The sequence below is a fragment of the Hydractinia symbiolongicarpus genome, chromosome 1, assembly GCF_029227915.1.
Source record: "Hydractinia symbiolongicarpus strain clone_291-10 chromosome 1, HSymV2.1, whole genome shotgun sequence".
NCBI classification, from domain to species: Eukaryota; Metazoa; Cnidaria; class Hydrozoa; order Anthoathecata; family Hydractiniidae; genus Hydractinia; species Hydractinia symbiolongicarpus.
Window position 1 is genome coordinate 24669656 of NC_079875.1, and position 13677 is coordinate 24683332.

The 13677-nt window shown below is 32.9% G+C and overlaps 2 protein-coding genes across 3 annotated transcripts in view; both read right to left on the reverse strand.

Moving 5' to 3' along the window:
- Positions 1-107: 107 nt before the first annotated feature.
- LOC130647882 (uncharacterized) lies at positions 108-3713 on the reverse strand. Its single transcript, XM_057453891.1, has 10 exons — positions 3497-3713; positions 3275-3416; positions 3091-3204; positions 2959-3013; positions 2386-2506; positions 2213-2301; positions 1322-1513; positions 950-1042; positions 705-783; positions 108-602 (listed from the first exon to the last, which is right to left on the reverse strand). The coding sequence occupies exons 1-10, from the start codon at positions 3560-3562 to the stop codon at positions 156-158; spliced, it is 1398 nt and encodes a 465-aa protein (XP_057309874.1). The 5' UTR covers positions 3563-3713; the 3' UTR covers positions 108-155.
- A 504-nt stretch (positions 3714-4217) lies between these two features.
- Positions 4218-13677, reverse strand: part of LOC130647857 (AP-3 complex subunit beta-1-like) — a 45823-nt gene continuing 36363 nt past the window's right edge. The window contains exons 12-26 of one of the 2 annotated variants that reach the window (XM_057453851.1): positions 13154-13216; positions 12721-13074; positions 12585-12650; positions 12384-12497; positions 12218-12299; positions 11503-11621; positions 10995-11235; positions 10736-10911; positions 10190-10262; positions 9985-10109; positions 9736-9909; positions 5983-6025; positions 5474-5558; positions 5026-5265; positions 4218-4399 (exon numbers count right to left, since the gene is read on the reverse strand). In XM_057453851.1, coding sequence (XP_057309834.1) covers positions 4258-4399; positions 5026-5265; positions 5474-5558; positions 5983-6025; positions 9736-9909; positions 9985-10109; positions 10190-10262; positions 10736-10911; positions 10995-11235; positions 11503-11621; positions 12218-12299; positions 12384-12497; positions 12585-12650; positions 12721-13074; positions 13154-13216 — 2097 coding nt within the window. In that variant the 3' untranslated portion in view covers positions 4218-4257. Of the gene's footprint in view, positions 4400-5025; positions 5266-5473; positions 5559-5982; positions 6026-6477; positions 6920-9735; positions 9910-9984; positions 10110-10189; positions 10263-10735; positions 10912-10994; positions 11236-11502; positions 11622-12217; positions 12300-12383; positions 12498-12584; positions 12651-12720; positions 13075-13153; positions 13217-13677 lie in introns of those variants that run through there. The other variant, XM_057453861.1, reaches the window with a different exon arrangement.

A 13677-nucleotide genomic window follows, 5' to 3' on the forward strand; every position in this document is an offset into this window, starting at 1 on the left:
TGACAAACTTTTCGAAAATGTTTCCTGGTAACTGATTTTATGCTTGCTCAAATACCAAATAGGCTTCGCTTGATGACTTAGCTCTGCAAAAACAAATGTTACATCCATTTGTAGTTGTGTAAAATTATTATATTTGCGAAAACACAAAATTTCATTCACAAAGAATCCTTTATAATACTTCGATTTTCAGCCTTTTGCTTGGTAGTCACGTTTGCTTCACCCTTTTTCACCTTTCTACGACGGTTAGTTTTTTGCGTTTTTGATAAAGATTTTTTAACACGTTCTTTGATGTAGCTCTGGCTGTACTTAGGTTTCGTAACAGTTAAATGTGATTTTGTTTTACAATCTCTGTGTGGTTTATAGTTTTTATTCATCTCATGCAAGTTTTCAAGCTCTGAATCAGTTGAATTTTCCCCATCTAAAAGAATAACAATATCTTTTTGTCTCCCTTGTTCCTCATCGTCCACCTCCTGCTTCTTCACGTTCCAGTCTTCTCCTTCGTCTTCCGTGTCGTCGTCATTATTGTCCTCTTCATCATCATAATCATCATCATCACTGTCAGAGGTATTATCAATATGGTGCTGCCGCATTTGAGAGATAATCTAAATCGAAAACAATCTATCTAGCATTTCAAATAAAAAAGAAATACATTGCACATTTTTTCACATATTAGTTTATTCAATAAACTCTGCTGTGACACTCACATGTTCATATTCTTTGTCTTCATCATGTTTCGTAGAAAATCCGCTTGCACAAACTTGCGTATCTAAATCATCCACACTCCTATAACAAAATGTGGCAAATTTCTCTTTTTTGGTTCGATTTTGTTGTAGCATTTAATATTTAGCATTAAGCTTATTTTTAAGACATTACATGCTTATATAAAGATATCAAAACTTGTTAAAATTCACCACTACTAACAAGTAATATGAAGCTTCGTGTTTCTTACCTGATGTCATTAAACTGTGGATAGCGGTCGCCTTCAAAACCAAAGCGCTTTTTAAAAAATTCTCGTATGCACTGCACATCTCTGTCGAAATACCTGTAATCGTAATGCAAACATAAATTAAGAAAAACTTTAAAAATAATATAACTAAATGAACGGCAGAAGTAATTATGTTTGCCACAAAACGACGTATGCTCACATTCGCTTTACCGCACCGTTTAAAGTTACAGTATGTTGTGAAGAGCATGTTTCATTACTATTCTAAAACCACGGTTTTCCATAGATAAGTATAAAAATCAGCAAAATCGATGAACTCCATATGATGTCGAATTGCAAGGGACTATATTTTTAGTGTTTATTTAGCTTTATACTAACATTTGAGCATTCTCATGCGATGTTGATACCATCTGTGGAAAGTCAATTACGATAACTTTGTTTTTTTCTGTAATCAACAAATTGAATTCGTTGAAATCACAGTGTACAAAACCATGAGCAGCTAATCCGAGGATAAGTTCCATACATTCACTGTATGTGTGACCAGGGCTTTTTAAGTTGTTTACTTGATACCTGCAAACAAAAAAATAGTTCTTTATCACATTCGTTGAAACCACATCAGAAGGATTGACAAAAAATAGTTCTTTATCACATTCGTTGACAACCACAGCAGAAAGATTGACAAAAAATAGTTCTTTATCACATTCGTTGACAACCACAACAGAAAGATTGACAAAAAATAGTTCTTTATCACATTCGTTGAAACCACAACAGAATGATTGACAAAAAATAGTTCTTTATCACATTCGTTGACAACCAAAACAGAAAGATTGACAAAAAATAGTTCTTTATCGCATTCGTTGACAACCACAACAGAAAGATTGACAAAAAATAGTTCTTTATCACATTCGTTGAAACCACAACGGAAGGATTGACAAAAAATAGTTCTTTATCACATTCGTTGACAACCAAAACAGAAAGATTGACAAAAAATAGTTCTTTATCACATTCGTTGACAACCACAACAGAAAGATTGACAAAAAATATTTTTTTATCACATTCGTTGACAACGACAACAGAATGATTGACAAAAAATAGTTCTTTATCACATTCGTGGAAACCAGAACAGAAGGATTGACAAAAAATAGTTCTTTATCACATTCATTGAAACCACAAAACAAAGAAAGACATACATCGATACTCACTATTAACTGACATCAATCTTCACTCACAAAACAAAACAAACACTTATAAATAGTTGTAAAAACTTACAGTGGAAAAGCATCAACCAACTCCATTATTAAACAATGTCTATTAAAATCTACAGGTCTAGGTACAGGATAGTTATTTTCATACAAAACCTACAAAAAAGTATGAAAATTAATAGCTATGAAATTGCAATGAACGGAAAGGTGGTTTTCAAATTTAAATTTTAAAAGCGTTACTTTCATAAACGCGAATTCTTTAGCTGCGGCTATCCTCGACAAATACAACCACGAAGAATTGCTTCGATTTTTATGATAATCACGCTTCTCTTTAACTTTTCGAAATGACGTGCGTCCAAGTCTAATCAAGAATATTAAAATTTTGTATTACTGTTGTAAAACCTAAATAAATTTTAATTCATTTTTACAATTTTGTGTGCGAGATTACAGTTCATTTTAAAAGTAAGTGAGAAATATATTAATTTCTGCCTTATGTTGGTATTGTATTTATTGTATGGTGATCCCATGGTAAAGTCGCTTTATTATCTGTCTGGCAATGTAATTGCAAATCAAGACTTGATGTTTTTTGTATGTAATTTAAATAGACATTACCATATGGAGAAGGATTATCCAGGTTATTGCCTTTTATCAATCATTAGCTCGTTTTCATTCTAATACTCAAGAGTCGTGTAACACATGGCTCCTGAATATTAGAAAGGGAAAAGATTGCATGGCGTATAGAAACTTGAAACCACAAAACAGGTTGTGAGAAAACTACGAAAACTATGGTAAAAACTTTTATTATTAATGTACCTGTGGAGTTTCATGGCATATTGAGTGCTTTCTTCATCTGCAACAATGTAGATGTCTATAAATTGTAATCAGGATATGTGTATTTAATTCACATTTATTGCTGTAAAGAAAAATGCTACTAAATGCAAATACCTGATTCTTTTCCAACACCTATTTGATTACCAACAGAGTACACAACATCTCTAGCAACTAAAGTTTTTAATGCCAAGTAATCATAACCAGCGTATGTTAAATGATATCCACAACCTAAAAATAAACAATTTATAACAAGTTTTGCAATAAGCTTGCTTTTTAATACCAAGTATAAAAAGTTTACCTTGTCTATTGTTGGCGTACGCTAACAACTTGTTCTTCACTAGTTCCCTAAGTATTTTGTGACAACCTCCATGTTTTAAACTAGCAATTTGAGAAATTAAGGATGGTGGAACAACCTCATGATTCTTCATGCCCATCTCAACCTAAGGGAACAGCAGTACATTATGTATACATAAATATAAGAACTAATTTAATACTTGGCCTTCATCAATGTTATACTTACTGCAGTCAGAACACGAAAATCCTCCCGTGACATGTATTTTAAGAGTGTTGCGTTTAACTTGACCATTTTTCCTTTTTCTAAAATGTAAACTGCACGTCAAAGCATTTTCTTGTGTTAATAACAAAAGATAACACTACGCAAAACATTTATATCTGTACAACGCTTTAATTCTTTACTGTGTTGCCAATCTTCACAAAAGAAAGAAATTTATTTTGATACTATTAAATCTACACTTTCTATTAAAATTACAGCTTGAAAAACATGGAGAAATCATCAATTAGAGTGTAAAATAGGGAGAAAATGAATATAAAGAGTCACAACTATAAAAAATTCTCTCGTCCTATAAACGAAAAAAAATCCAACACCGGAGTTGATCCTAAATATTCTATGCACAACAGTATATTTGGTGGGGAGTCTCACTGACAAGTATTGAAAATGTTAATCATCTATGTTGGCATTTGATTGTTATGTTGCACATTTATAGTCCCATGTACACACATACAGCATTTTTCAAGCCTTTTAAAATTATGTCTCTTTATTCTGGGAACGCAAAACTAAATATCCTAGACGTCTCTCAAATGGTTGTATTGAAGTCCAAAATGATACGGATCAGCCCCTGCATTAGGGTGCAGATGACAAAAATATGCCACATGTATTGGTAACTGCAAAACCTTCAAGAAATACTGATGGAAGAGGTTTGACAAAATCACAACACATAAAATTACATGATATAAAAATATTATTCAAATTTGTGCTTAAATTTATATTCCATTTTTAATTTCTTTTGCCAGCAAGGAAGCAATGCTCATCTTTTCACAGTTGACAACGATCGTGCAATCTTGCGAATGACCTTTCAGTGTCAAAAGCACTGGAAGGGTTGAAGATATCAAGCTCCCAGCAAACCTGAAGATAACATAGCAATATTTATTCTTTGCCTGGTAAAACTGGTATAAACAAACTACGTTTAAAAATAAGTCATGACACTGGGGTAAATATACAGTACAGGTAAACTGTGTTGCATATGAGTATAGGCATAATACCATTTTACAAAAAACCTTTTTCGCTACTTTGGTTTAAAAAAATTCAGAAAACTGCCTGTCGTTATCCTGTTTACTACTTTTTTTTTCTAGTTGGAGGTAGCTAGAAAAACACAACCACAACCCCAATTACAAATAAATAATAATATACCAAACTGAATAAAAAGAACAAAAAATAAAAAAGGCTAGCCAGCTAGCTAGCTGGCTTTGATGCTCCTTAGAAAACGTGTTAATATATTCGTCTGAAGATGTAGAAAGATACAATAAATAAATATTCCTATAGATAAAGTATTTTAAAGAGAAAAAAGTAAAAAAACGAAACTTCCCAACTAAAATGACCGGGTTCTGCCGTGATTTTTGAAATTATGCTGCATGCAATTAAAAAGCAGAGGCCCGTAAAAATTGGGTTCTGCAAAAATTATTACAACCATTTTGAACAGAATACAGCTATTATTATAGAGATAGAGATTAGAGAGATCAAAACTGCATTACCTCAGTATGTTTTCATCACTAGGTGGTGAAGGAACTTGTTGCATGTTAGTAATCTGTAGCACTTTACTGCATAACACCTTGTGGTCAAAGGTAGAATTCAATTTACATTCAAGTCTGCTTTCTGTCATACCAGTAAGTTGGCGCTGTTCACTTTCAAACTGATTTTCTGTCAGATTAGCAGGTTTCACCAATTCTCCTACTGGAACTTTGATTGTTACGGAGAATGTATCCACTTCCGTGCTTAAAAAAACACACGTTTGATACAGTTTCCAATAGCCTAAATTTTGTTGCATGACAGTTGCACAACATTTGCACAACAATCACTGCACCAATCGTTTTGGAAACACATGTTGCACAACAAAAACAAAACAAGAGATAGAATTTTTGTTACAACAATTTATTTGAAACCAGTGACAATACTTTGTTGATAGAAAGAATTGATTTTTACCACAATTCAAATGTGACGGGTTGCATGGTATCCTTGAAGTCAATGCCAATTGATACAACTTGTTGTTGTCCTGCAGGTAAACTTCCTAGACACAAAAGTAAGTACTAGTTATTGCTTCGTGCTGAGTGCAATGGTTTATCGATAGCAAGAAAAATAGTTTTTGAATGATACCATATTTCAAACTACATACATTTGAAAGCGAAAATACAAAAAAACCAACACAGAAAACTTTTAAATTATTCAAAACAAATGTCGGAAAACACAACGAATTTGCATTTTTAAGAGCAGTTGTAATTTTAGTTTGGAATTATTAACCAACAATAATCAATCATTAAATCTAGTTCTTATATTTATTTCCATCTTTTGAATTCTACCTTTGGAGTTTGGATGATGTGTTGAGAGTTACAAAATATTTTCGCTTCAGTAAGTTGTTTTGGACTTGTTATAGAGTGGTTCAATAATATCGCCCTTTTGCCTTTTTTTTAGGAGAAAACAAATGTTAAACTGACCAATTTCTGCGAACTCTTGCATCTGTGATCCTGAAGCAAGTTTCTGAAAAAAGAACAAAGTAAAATGTTAGAAGCACTTAATAAAAGGGTAACATTCAAAAAGCTAAAAAAATTTCTCAAACCAAAAAAGAAAATATTTAGAGTAAAGATGGCAGCGACGAAGACGGACGTGTCGAGAGTAGCTTTCTACGGATTTATTTTGATATTTTTACATCTTTCTCTTTTTGTGAGAAAACCAAGTTTCTGTAGACCGGATGGAGTGAGTGTTACAATCGCTAAAGATGGAAGGTATATAGAACCAAAAGAAACTTTTATTTACTCAAGCATATTTGTCTCATCATCACCTAAATTTTACTTTCGTATACGGAGAAAAAGTTTGCTTCTCTTATTGATGTTAATTTGTGGAGATATTGAGAGTTGCCCAGGACCAGCATTAGATGAAATACTGAACTCCCGTGGAATCAAGTTAATACACCAAAACATTAGAGGATTATTTTATAACCGAGAAAATTTACAAGCACTTTTTTCAACCGAAAATACTATCATAACCTTATCAGAAACTCACATAAAATCCGACAGTTGTTATGACAATAAAAACTTATACGAAATGCCGGGGTACCAATTTATCTACAAAAACCGTACTAAAGGTGAAGGAGGTGGAGTAGCGATATATATTTCTGATGATTTAAAGTGGAAACGACGAGCAGATCTAGAAAAGGACAACGTAGAGTGCATATGGATTGAGGTCATCATTTTTAAAGGAAAAAATTTGCTTGTAGGGTGTATATATCGACCCCCTGATTCATCAAACTACTTACCAAAAGATTTTAACAAGTTTTTCAAGGACATGTTAATCAAAGTGAATACTCTCTCCATGGAAACGTTTCTCTTGGGTGACATAAACGCGAATTACAACGTTAAATCTTCTCATAAAGAACTAAAAGAGATAATTACGTCTCAGGGATTTTATCAAATAGTTGAAAAAGCAACACGAATTACAGCTGAAACCAAAACGCTAATCGATGTTATATTGACCAACAAAAGATCAAATGTAAAAGTTACGGACGTCATTCCATTAAGTTTGAGCGATCACGATTGTGTTTTATATGTCAGAAAAATTAATCATAATAAAATTCCACATCGCACTATCAAATGCAGAAATTATGCGAAATACAACCACGAAGATTTTCAGGAAGACCTACGATCACGTGACTGGTCCCGTTTGTATATGATCACAAATGTTAATGCGGCTTGGCTTTACTTTAAACAGATTCTTTTTCCGATATTAGATAAACACGCTCCAATCATTGAAAAACGGGTGAAAGGTAAACGTTGCCCTTGGTTACCAAATGACATCAAGAAAGACATAAACACTCGAGACCAGCTTCTCCGTAAAGCGAGAAAATCCAACAAGGTATCTGACTGGTCTGCATATAAAACATTAAAAAATCGTTGTAACAACAGAATAAAATATGCTAGACAGAAGTATCATAGTGATTTACTTTCTGAGAATTGTAGAAATCCTGCAAAATTCTGGAAGTGTTTAAAAGAAATCCTACCTCCGAAAAATTCGAAAAAATCACAACAAACTACGTTAAACGATAGTTCCAGAAACACTGCAAGAGCAAAAAGTTTTTGTTATTACTATTCTACTGTTGCAGAAAAACTCAAACAAGCTGCATTTCCATTGCAAAATTTCATCTGGAAGAAACCTAAGCAGTACGACCGCAGAACTGACAAAACCTTTAAGTTTGAATACGTTAGCAAACTGTTTGTAGAAAGAGAATTACAATCGTTGAAACGTAAAAAAGCTGCTGGATGGGATAATCTGCCACCGGGTATTTTGAAAGATGCAGCGACAGTTCTGTCAGGCCCCCTTGCGCATATCATTAATCTATCGCTACAAACTGCTACGGTCCCAACAGAATGGAAAATTGCCAAAGTAACTCCAATTTACAAAGGAGGCGACACAAAAGATTGTGGTAATTTCCGCCCAATATCTGTATTACCTGTTCTGTCCAAAATACTGGAAAAAGCTGTACACAAACAACTTATCGATTATCTGGAAAATCACAAGCTTTTATCAGAACACCAGTTTGGATACAGAAGACGCAGATCCACAGAGCTCGCAACAATTTTACTAGCTGATAGTATCCGTAAAGAAGTTGATAATGGTAACCTAGTCGGTGTGCTGTATATCGATCTTTCAAAAGCATTCGATACGCTCAACCATCCAGCTCTTCTAGAAAAGTTATCATCATATGGTATAAATGGTACAACTCACGAATGGTTTAGTGACTACCTTTTTAATAGAAAACAAATGTGTGTAGTTGAAAATTCCAAATCTGACTTGATGAGTGTGACATGTGGAGTGCCTCAGGGGTCAATACTAGGACCGTTACTCTTTCTGGTGTATTTCAATGACTTCAATGAATGTCTAAAAAATTCAATCGACATCGAATTTGCTGACGACACAGTCATATACATAGCGGGAGCAAACAAATGTATTATTGAAAATCTATTAAACAACGACTTGAAAAATGTATCTTCGTATTTTGAAGAAAATGGTCTTGTCATCAACCTGAAAAAAGGCAAGTCAGAGTCAATGTTATTCGGTACATCTAAAAAACTGACCAAATGGGGAGATGAATTGTCATTGTACTACAACGAAACACCTATTCCAGCCACCAAAGAATACAAGTACCTAGGAACAATCCTCGACAACACCTTATCACTGAACAGCAATTTCAATCGAATGTACAGAAAAACCTGTGGCAAACTACGTTTGATGAACTCCATCTCGAAGATGTTGACACCATTAGCTAAACTGAAGGCATACACGGGAATGGTGTTACCTTGCATTACGTATAATTGTGCTGTTAATCTGAATTTAAATCGCACGCAACTGAACAAGCTGCAAAATATCGATAGACTTACAGCAAAAATAGTGGTAGAGAAACAACCTACGGTGATCCACGAAATACATAAACATGCAGTGATACTGGTGAAAAAATGTCTGACAAATGAAATTTGTAAAAGTTATACTGATTATTTTAAGATCCACACACACGGAAGAGCAACCAGAAATAGCGGATTTCTGCTCCACGTTCCTGCTACTAAGCTGAAGTTCGCTACGTCTGGTTTTTTCTCCATGGGAGTAAAATTATACAATTCCTTGCCTATAAAAATAAGGCAAGAGGAGAGTTTTTTGGTTTTTAAGAAACTTGTTTCCGAGCACTATCATGCTTGATCAACCTCGTTTCCAGGATCTACACTATTATTCTTCGAAACGAGGTCGGTGCTTGCATTGTAATTTTTGTCTGTAATAGACATACTTTACATTACTTTCCAGTAGTCTTCTTTTAGTGGCCTATGTTCATCACGTTGGCAAATGTTTCTTGAACATATGGTACTTGGTGGCTCGTTTGTTTGCCTTACCACGCTCGTGACATCTCTTTACGTAGTGTTTTCGTCGAACCGTCTCTTTTATTTTAAATTTTTGTCATGCTTTTTACCAACGATCTTTTCATTTTATTTTATTGTATAATATATTTAACTAATTTTAATTGATTATTCTTACATTTTAACTTTTAAACAGGACCCATATTAATAGCAATATTTTTATATTGAAGTGCACATCCTGTATAAATATTCTTAAATAAATAAATAAATAAATAAATACTAATTTTCAGATAGAATGACTGCTTAGAAGAACCTAATGGAGAAATAGAAAAAACGTTTGAAAGATTTTACCTTCTTGCCAATATGAAGATGTTTGATCTCTTTGTTGCTCTGATTCTTGAAGTCGATTTCAATTCCCACCATGGTCCTTGAATAAATGCACGGGCCTCTAGTAAACCTGTATTCAGCTGTGAGACCTTTTCCATTGATTTTGTTTAACAGTTCATAGGATTTTAAAGATGCCGTCTAAAAATACCTGATCTTATTAAATTTAGTTGGTATTAAATTTTTAAAAAAATGAAATTTGAAAATCTTTCTTACTGATATTTGACGAGAATAGTTAGAATAGTTGGATGGTTCCATAGATAAAGTTTCCATGTCAGATACCAAAGAGGGTGTAAGTACCGGTGCATTACCATTTATTGCTGGTACAGAACTACTTGAATCTAAGATGAGACAACCAGTGCTGTCATTAGAAAAAACATCAGAATATGGCATACGTTAAAGTTACCAAACATGCACCAACCATCATCCAGATCCAATAGTTGGTCGTAGGAACTCTTATGTGGCATAGACGATACAGTTTTATTTGTTGTTACCTGAAAACAATTTTTTTTAAATACTAATGTTATACAAAACATTTTATAAAATACACATTACTTCTATGTAATATTCAGAATATTAAAAACAGTTTTAGTGTCGAAATACTGTGCAAATATTTTTTACAATGCTATTTATTTGTTTTTCTTAACAAAAACATGCAGAAAACCTGTATGCACAAAACCAAAATTAAAAATTTAAATGTTAAAATTCCTTTTATATAACAAGGAAAGAGGTTTAGAGGCATAATTTCATTTTTAGCAATTGCTATTGAAAAAATTATATATTTACTTATATTATTTTTTGCACGTTTTTATAATAAATTTCACGCAATAGCAAACTTTTTCTGTGTAAGTAAGTAAGTAAGTAAGTAAGGCAATCGTATTACTTTTACTAAAAAAAGCATATTTAATATAAATTTTAGGACACTATAATTTATTCAATATTTAACAAAAACACATTCTGTCTGTACCTGCGTCTCTTGATCACTTTCCTCCTCTGAAGATGTTTCACCATCGTCATCGTCATCATCTTCATCATCCTCATCGTCATCAGATACATTTTCGTCACTTTCTTCATCTTCCTTAGCTTTTACTGCAGGCAATGAACTTTCTTCCTCACTTCCAGACAGCTCTTCAAATTCACTTTCTAGAACAAAATTTTTTCCAGTGAGATTATTTACAATCAAAATCTTGAGTCACACTTTAAAAAAATTCTGTTAAAAAAATAACCATCTTCCGAATCATCTTCTTCACTTGATTCTTCTTTGTCGTCGTCAGTATTTTCTTCTTCATTTTTTGTGTTTGTTCCCTCTTCACTAGACTCTTCATCGGAATCTGTTTCCTCATCACTATCCTCCTCTGATTCATTATCATCATCATCATCCTCATTTTCATCAGAATAAAAAGACTTATCTTTATCCTCATCTTTTTCTTTTGTAAGAAGAAACTGATTCCCCCATACAGGTAGCATCTAAAGTTAACAAAAGCAATATTAGTACAATTAAGGCTACTATTCTGATATTTTGATAATTAGCTAACAGGAGGAAGAAGCAATGGAAGAGGCAATTCATTATGAAAAAATACTTTATTGCTTTCTTACAAGTGAAAAAAAAAGTTTATTGAGGTATCCGCTGGTGGAAAAAGTACGAAGATTTTAATTACCAATCGAAAGAGGTAAATCTCCCTAACTTCAAAAAATGTTTTTTAGATCATGGCGATTAAACAAAAATTACGTCACCTCAACATTTCGAACTGTAGGATCTGGTTGTTTGTCAGGAAAATCAGGTAATTCTTGGTAACCATTTGCTTTGGCATCAATCATGTGTGACAACGAGCCTAACTGGTATTCTCCTCTGTCTATACAATTATAGAAATGTCTTTACTATGTGTTTCAATATCCTCACCAATAATAATAAGTACTAATTAAACTCACATTGTACGAATTAGGGTATAAAGAAGTAGAAAAAATATGTCAGTAGTAACCACAGGTTTGGGTGGTTAGGTTCGGACACAATTTAAATGCAAGGCAATCTTGAAAAATAACTGTGTATTTTACTTATACGCTATACATATAAGTTATTGTTTCTAAATTTTTCATATTTCTACAACATGTTAATCAACACTTACATGTCACAACAAGAAAAATCACCTAAAAAGTTTGTACTAAAATAGGAAAAAATGCTATCAAGCGTATTGCGTCTATTATCCAAAATAGCTTTTTTATGATATTATTTCTATTTATCAGATGGGTGCTTAATTCTCTGTTTTGATTGGATAAAAAGCCACCGAATCAACTCTTCTTGTAAAAACAAAAACAAAGTTAGTTCACAAGTCACTTGTACTTTTACCATATATCAAAGCCCTAAATTATTATAAAAATAAAAAATGGGGGAAATAGAATAGTCAAAAAAAAGACATTAAAAAGTTGCCACTATCTTTATGTATTTTTTTACCTTTAAAAAGAGATTGTAAGACTGGAGCAGGTTTTTCTACCAAGAAGACTTTCTTAGCTTTTTTCTTAAGGTTGTTTGTTCCCTATAATATATTTATTGTCAAATTAACATTGTGTTGACATTACATGAATCTCAAAGACTGGTTTAAAAGAAAGGTTTTGCTTACCTCTGCCCTATCAGCAGGAAATAACATAAACTTTAAAAATCTGGCACGATCTCTGATGTCATAGTTCTGATCATACTTAGCCAGCTGGATAACATATTGACACAGCGAGCGAGTCTATATATAAAAACTTTTTATCACTGCTGTTTTAAATATTTCTACAAGGAAATTGACTTAATTTGAGTTTGCAACAAGCATGCTGACCTGCTTTGAGTTTGTAACATACAATTTTGCACCAAGATTTAAAATCTGCAACTTCACAATATCTTCCTAAAAAGACAAGTAATATTTATAACTAACACTATACAAACAGTCTATTTTCAATATCTCAAAACCTCACCTCACTGGCAAATGTTTTGGCCATTTTTCGCAGCACATCTGGAGATATTTTTGGAATCCTATCACTGTATTCTCCAATCAGCCATAGGATGCTCGCCCTTGCCATTGGCACATGTACTTTCTCTAGTAGTTTAGCCATGTGTACAATAACATCACTGTGGTCTTTTTGTCGCATTTGTAAAAGTTTCTTGACAACTATGATGCTTTCGCTCACAACATGTTCATCATGGTTGGAAAGCATTCTGATTAATCCAGCTAAGCAAGTGTCTGTAACTTCCGGTATATTCGAAGCACATCTCCCAATTGACTGAATTGTTGAAGCAACAAACTCCTTGTCCGAACTGGCAACATATGTCTGAAAATCAGAATTTACTATATAAAGACTAAACAAATCATTAAGAGATAAATAGAAAAAATAGAAAGAATAATCATACCTGGAACTCTCTTAAAATTGTTGGTATGTTTGACTCAGTTGCTAGATTTGTCAGGATTTCCAACTATAATAGAAATTTCTTAGATTATAAATTGCGAAACTCCCTTAAAAGTCTTTATTTTTTTAGAACTACAGTACAAATAATCACATTTCCTCTCAGTTTTTTTCAAATGCGCTGTTGGAATTTTATGTCAAAAAAGATAAAAGATAAAAACAAACAAAATGTGTGGAAGCATATTTAAGGTGCTAGTAACACAATATCGTAACCCCTTTATTACTTTATTAAATCAGGCAGAGAAAAAAAAATCTGAACTGGAAGTTGTTTGTATTTAAAATATTATCCCAAGTGCATTTTTTGTTAAAAAAGCCTTTAAAAAAGCCTTTAAAGTAATAACCTTTTAAGTGTTAGAATTTGAAAACAGGTATTTCAAGCCAACCCAAGCTACGGATTGACTTTCTTAGCTTGCTGACCTGTGAAGTTGAATGACTAAGGTAACCTTTTGGCATTATTAGGCAACTTTGTGA

Coding starts and splice junctions, on each gene's coding strand:
- LOC130647882 (XM_057453891.1), bottom strand. CDS start 3,562: ATGGTCAAGTTAAACGCAACACTCTTAAAATACATGTCACGGGAGGAT. Junction 2,507..2,958: donor TATGCCATGAAACTCCACAG/GTACATTAATAA, acceptor ATTCTTGATTAG/ACTTGGACGCACGTCATTTC. Junction 603..704: donor AAGACAAAGAATATGAACAT/GTGAGTGTCACA, acceptor TTTTCGATTTAG/ATTATCTCTCAAATGCGGCA.